The 7,080-nt window shown below is 42.6% G+C and overlaps 1 protein-coding gene across 1 annotated transcript in view; it reads right to left on the minus strand.

The window, feature by feature from the left end:
- Positions 1–6,649, minus strand: part of LOC106609649 (delphilin) — a 31,836-nt gene extending 25,187 nt beyond the window's left edge. The window contains exon 1 of the mRNA XM_082978137.1: positions 5,750–6,649. Coding sequence (XP_082834263.1) covers positions 5,750–6,042 — 293 coding nt within the window. The 5' untranslated portion in view covers positions 6,043–6,649. The remainder of the gene's footprint in view (positions 1–5,749) is intronic.
- Positions 6,650–7,080: the final 431 nt, after the last annotated feature.

Below are 7,080 nucleotides of genomic sequence, written 5' to 3' on the forward strand. Positions count from 1 at the left end.
CATTTCCACCAGTCTAATGTCCATTGCTCATGTTTCTTGGCCTAAGCAAGTCTCTTCTTGTTATTGGTGTCCTTTAGTAGTGGTTTCTTTGCAGCAATTTGACCATGAAGGCCTGATTCACGCAGTCTCCTCTGAACAGTTGATGTAGAGATGTGTCTGCTACTTGAACTCTGTAAAGCATTTATTTGCGCTTACATTTCTGAGGCTGGTGACTATAATGAACTTATCCTCTGCAGCAGAGGTAACTCTGGGTCTTCCTTTCCTGTGGCGGTCCTCATGAGAGGCAGTTTCATCATAGCGCTTGATGGGTTTTGTGACTACACTTGAAGAAACTTTCAAAGTTTTTGAAATGTTCTATATTGACTGACCTTCATGCCATAATATGGACTTGGTATTTTACCAAATAGGGCTGTATAGGAGTGGCAATATCTTCCACGATTATCCTCTGTGATTTTCCATTCAAGTTGTCAGACCCCAGTTGCTTGGCATTGTTGACAGACAACAACAATTCTTTCACCTCTTCCACACTCACTTTACATAACTCTAAATGACAATGCTTGTCTTTCATAATTTGGTCAGGTATACTTGGATGTTTAGTGTCAGTGTTTGTTTCTGGCATGTCATGCCTAAGTTTGCTAATCTTGCCAATGAAAAATCATTAAAGTAGTTGGCAATATCAATTGGTTTTGTGATGAATGAGCTATCTGATTCAATGAATGATTAAGCTGAGTTTGCCTATTTTACCAACATTTTATTTAAGATGCTCCAAAGCTTTTTACTATCATTCTTTATGTCATTTGTCTTTGTTTCATAGTGTAGATTCTTCTTCTTTTTATTCAGTTTCGTCACATGATTTCTCAATTTGCAATACGTTTGCCAATCTGTTGTGCAGCCAGATGTACTTGCCATTCCTTTTGCCTCATCCCTCTCAACAATACAATTTTTCAATTCCTCATAAATCTACGGGGATTTTACAGTCATTTTCTAATGGGTGCATGCTTACTAGTAACTGGGATAAGCAATTTCAGTGGAGCGTCTGTTTGCTCCTCATTACACACCACTAGCCAACAAACATTCTTTACATCAACAACATAGGAATCATTAGAAAACGTATTGTATGACCTCTTATACTCTATATTAGGTCCAGCCTTTGGAACTTTAGTTTTCTTAGTATTGGCTACTATATTGTGATCACTACATCCAGTGGATCTGGATACTGCTTTCAAGCACATTTCTGCAGCATTAGTAACTGCCCTGGTAGTTACTATTTGTAATTACCGTGGTAGCTTGACTGATAACCTGAACCAGGCTGCAGGCACTGGTTACAGTTTGAAGCCTCAGCTTGATGAAAGCCAGTCAATGTTTAAACCACCAGAAAATATGCCTCTCTGTTGAAATCACATACACCATCAAACATTTCACACGTTATCCAGATACTGACTGTTAGCACTTGGTGGTCTATAGCAGCTTCCCACAAGAATGGGCTTTAGGTTAGGCAAATGAACCTGTAGCCATATTACTTCAACCGTATTTAACATGAGAAGCTTTACAGGAATGTGGTTCTGAATATAGACCGCAACACCACCCCCATTGACATTTCTGTCTTTTCGGTAGATGTTATAACCATGTATTGCTATCTCTGTATCATCAAAGGTATTATCTAAGTGAATTTCAGAGATAGTCAGAATATGAATGTCATCTTTTACTAGCAAGTTATTCATGTCATGAACCTTGTTTCTTAAACAACATGTGTTAACGTGGGCTATGTTGAACACTTTTCTGGGATGCTTGCTTGTTTTCATTGCTTTACTGGGAAGCTTAGCCAAAGTAGATATTCTCATGTTATTTATGTTAGTACAGGGTGAGCTGCACACAGTGGACTTCCTACTAGGGCACACTGCCTAAGTGCTATCAGCGTGAATCTGGTTCATAGGTACATGATTGCTGCATACAATAGCTGTAGGGTCAGCAGAGGCATTCAGGGCAGTTAGAGGGACATAAATTAGGTCATTACGTTGTGTCTACAAATGCCCCTGGTATAATGTACATTTGCTAAAGCCTTATGACAACTCAGCGATACAATGGTAGGGATTAACTGAGCTGGGCTTGGGTCATTGATAAGTCATTGTCTCAACGCAGCCTCATAATGTTGTGAGAGGATCCAGGAACCCAAATGATTTGGGTGGATCCCATCCTCCTTATAAAATGTTTTTGTTTTCAAAAGTTATCAAAACTGGCAACAAACGTTACACCCATTGAGCTGCAATAATCATGTAGCCAGTTGTGAATAGAAAGAATCCTGCTTAAGCGTTCAATGCCACGATTCAGAGAGGGCACAGGGCCAGATATGATGTGTCTTTAATTAGTGTCTAGCAGAGAGTCAATCAGCTCTTTAAAATCCAGTTTCAACTGTTCAGAGCTGCCCTTCATAATGTCATTAAAACCCACATGGACTACGATAGAATTGATTTCCATGTCCTGACATACCACATTCAAGAGCAGCTTAGTAATGTAATTTACTCAAGCTCAGGGATTGTTTTTGCAACAGGAACAGTCACATTTCTTACCATGGAGCTGCCTAAAATCACGGCTGGCGAGAAGGACAAGGAAATCCGCCCCTCCCACGCTTCACAAGATTCGGGGAACCCTTTAAGGACAGGCGAGAGGCAGGATAACTTCAGCACGTAACACCCGGTGCCTGGTGCAGGCCTCCGACAGATGGCGAATCTTGCTAGATCCAGAGCAGAGACGGAAGGTTGCCAACATCGAATTCAAAATCATAGGGGAAGGAGTAGGAGTAGGCACAGCGGCCACAGACACAGGTACCCCCAGCGACCAAGGTGCAGGAAGAACTGGCTCCAGACACAGGTACCCCCAGTGACCAAGGTGCAGGAAGAACTGGCTCCAGACACAGGTACCCCCAGCGACCAAGGTGCAGGAAGAACTGGCTCCAGACACAGGTACCCCCAGCGACCAAGGTGCAGGAAGAACTGGCTCCAGACACAGGTACCCCCAGCGACCAAGGTGCAGGAAGAACTGGCTCCAGACACAGGTACCCCCAGCGACCAAGGTGCAGGAAGAACTGGCTCCAGACACAGGTACCCCCAGCGACCAAGGTGCAGGAAGAACAGGCTCCAGGATGGCGAAACTATTCGTTGTTTGTATCCGCTCCGGGCCTCTCGTTGGGACTGTAGATTGCTTTGTGGGAGGCCGCTGTCTTTAGCTTCCACGGCTTGTGACATGCGACCATCTTTGATTGCCATGCTCCTCTTGCTGTGCTCCTTCGACTCCTCTATCATATGGGGGAGGAGAGGTAGGAGATGGCTCCCCTGGCGAACGAACTCTGTGCAACCCCAGCCAGTCAGATAACAACAAACGACAAGGCGGACATGCATCCAATAAGTGCGAACGCCGCCCAGCCACTGGCGGAGAAAAGGTAAACATTTCACGACTTGCGCGATCAAGGAAGCCACCTCAAGCCTATAATCCTTGGCAAGCAAACAATAGCCGCATTTGAACTCTGTGTGATCCAGTTTGTCCTGAAACAAAGTGTAGTAGATACAGCTCCTACAGCGCTGGAACCATTCATTTACTTCTCCAGTCAAAGAGGGCTCCATTGCAAAACTCATCTGGGACTAACTTTGTTAGCTTGATGGCTAGCCGCTTAGCTAGGTTAGCGGATCTGTCAAGCAAGAAATAGCTGTCCTAGCTGTTAAAAGCTAACCTCGTTGCGGAATTAATGCAAAAACAAGATTGGTATTTATATTTAACAAAAATAACAAACCGAGTGTTTCCAGCATGGCTACTGTATGTATTAGAGCTGAGCATACTGTTTGGTGTGACTGTTTACTGAACTTCTGAGTCATAATGAAGTATGAAAAAAAAAATGTATGAAATGTATGAAATGTATGCATTCACTACTGTAAGTCGCTCTGGATAAGAGTGCCTGCTAAATGACTAAAATGTAAAATGTAAAATGTAATAATCATAATTCCTCTGTCGCAAAATCAGTTGGACAGTGATAGCTATAATCGTTGGGTTGTGTTATAATATTAGATGAGTAACAGAAACCGTTCCCTAATCAACGGTGTCAGGTGTTTCCAAATTATCGATCAACAAACAAGATATGTTTAAATGTCTGGAAAATTACCTAGATATTACCCAGCGGTTTGGAACACTTTATATACAGTTGAAGTCAGAAGTTTACATACATTTAGGTTGGAGTCATTAAAACTTGTTTTTCAACCACTTCCCACATTTCTTGTTAACAAACTATAGTTTTGGCAAGTCGGTTAGGACATCTACTTTGTGCATGACACAAAGAATTTTTCCAACAATTGTTCACAGACAGATTATTTCATATATAATTCACTGTATCACAATTCCAGTGGGACAGAAATGTTCACTGTGCCTTTAAACAGCTTGGAAAATTCCAGAAAATTATGCCATGGCTTTAGAAGCTTCTGATAGGCTAATTGATATCATTTGAGTCAATTGGAGGTGTACCTGTGGATGTATTTCAAGGCCTACCTTCAAACTCAGTGACTCTTTGCTTGACATCATGGGAAAATCAAAATAAATCAGCCAAGACCTCAGAAAAAAATTGTAGACCTCCACAACTCTGGTTCATCCTTGGTAGCAATTTCCAAATGCCTGAGGGTACCACGTTCATCTGTACAAACAATAGTACGCAAGTATAAACACCATGGACCACGCAGCCGTCATACCGCTCAGGAAGGAGACACGTTCTGTCTCCTAGAGATGAACGTACTTTGATGCGAAAAGTGCAAATCAATCCCAGAACAACAGCAAAGGACCTTGTGAAGATGCTGGAGGAAACAGGTACAAAAGTATCTATATCCACAGTAAAACGAGTCCTATATCGACATAACCTGAAAGGCTACTCAGCAATGAAGAAGCCACTGCTCCAAAACCACTCTGGAGCCACTGCTAAAAAAGCCAGACTACGGTTTGCAACTGCACATGGGCATACCTCCAAAGTTGTGGCAAAATGGCTTAAGGACAACAAAGTCAAGGTATTGGAGTGGCCATCACAAAGCCCTGACCTCAGTCCTATAGAACATTTGTGGGTAGAACTGAAAAAGCGTGTGGGAGCAAGGAGGCTTACAAACCTGACTCAGTCACACCAGCTCTGTCAGGAGGAATGGGGCAAAATTCACCCAACTTATTGTGGGAAGCTTGTGGAAGGCTTCTCGAAACGTTTGACCCAAGTTAAACAATTTAAAGGCAATGTTACCAAATACTAATTGAGTGTATGTAAACCTCTGACCAACTGGGAATGTGATGAAAGAAATAAAAGCTGAAATAAATCATTCTCTCTACTATTATTCTGACATTTTACATTCTGAAAATAAAGTGGTGATCCTAACTGTTGTATATATTGTATTATTATATTGTATATTGTGTATATACATTTACATTTACATTTAAGTCATATACAGTTGAAGTCGGAATTCTACATACACCTTAGCCAAATACAATTAAACTCAGTTTTTCACAGTTCCTGACATTTAATCCTAGTAACAATTCCCTTTCTTAGGTCAGTTAGATCACCACTTTATTTTCAGAATGTGAAATGTATATATACATATATATATCATTCAGTGGTATTTTAAACCCAATGCATCTCCTTTATCTCCAGCTCCAACCACACAAACAGTATCTCATAAATCTTCTCTCTCTTAGCTGAGTGGGAGTCATAGCTAACTACGCCATACTGTATACTAACCTCTGATTGGCTTCTGATTGATGTCCAGGTTTGCCCGACGTGGACTTCCTGTACCCCCTCTCTCCTCTCTCCTGTCCTCCTCCGTCCTCCCCAGGATCCCGAGGTACTGACCTGGCCCGTTTGGAGCCGTGGTGGCGGTCAGGGTGGTCCTCGCTGCGGCTACGTCTCAGACGGCCCTGCCGGCCCGGCTCGCTGATGCTCTTACTGCGACAGATCTTCTGGATCAGGCTCTGGGACACGGCCTCGTCGAACCGCTGTCGGTGCTTCTTGGGGATGAAGATCCTGGTGAACATGATGAGAGAGGGACCAGCATGTGAGACGAAGGGAAAGTAGGGGGAAAGGTGGAGGGGTGGAGAGGTGGAGGTCCCTCTGGATCTAAGGGAGGGTACCACCAGGTAGACTTTAGCAGTCACCCCTCAATAGTCTGTGTCACCTCTGCCCGGAACAAGAGGTAAGAGAGGAATCAGAGAAGAACAAGGATGGTGTAGATCTACAGAGATCCTCGGGAACCAGAAGATGTTACTAGAAACCTCAGAGAACACCCTCAGCAGTCTGCATCAACTCTGGTGCCAAAAACCACACCACTCACACCAAAGCCCTGGTCTGAGATTCAGAGGAAAAAGTCCGAGCTGGAACTGAGAATCAGGCATCCAGGATGGAGAAGAAAATCCATGCAGTTGAATACAAATCATTGTTGACTTGGTGAAGTAGATTCATCATAAAAACATACTTAGAAATCTATAGATTGACAAAAACTAAACAAACACACTTCTTCTTAAAAGTCTTTATCTTTCCATTTAGCCACTGTAGTCCATGGATACAGAGAAGGAGAGGTTAGATGGATAGAGAGGGAGAGAGATTTCTATAGAGCCAGTCTGTGAGGCAGCCCTCTGTGCAGTGGCGTCATTTGCTACAGTGTGGATTCTCACTGCTGCAGCATGAGATACCAATACAGCAACAGCAAAGGTGTGGGAGTAAGCAATATATAACTCTACCACCTCTCTCTCCCTCTCTTTCTCCCACTCTCTCTATCATCCCTCTCTATCTATCTATCTATCTATCTATCTATCTATCTATCTATCTATCTATCTATCTATCTATCTATCTATCTATCTATCTATCTATCTATCTATCTATCTATCTATCTATCTATCTATCTATCTATCTATCTATCTATCTATCTATCTATCTATCTATCTATCTATCTATCTGTCTGTCTGTCTGTCTGTCTGTCTGTCTGTCTGTCTGTCTGTCTGTCTGTCTGTCTGTCTGTCTGTCTGTCTGTCTGAAGAGCGGAACAATATATTTTCTGAGCATCACTCTGAGCTGTG

The sequence above is a fragment of the Salmo salar genome, chromosome 01 (genome assembly GCF_965601325.2).
Source record: "Salmo salar chromosome 01, fSalSal1, whole genome shotgun sequence".
Lineage (NCBI taxonomy): Eukaryota > Metazoa > Chordata > Actinopteri > Salmoniformes > Salmonidae > Salmo > Salmo salar.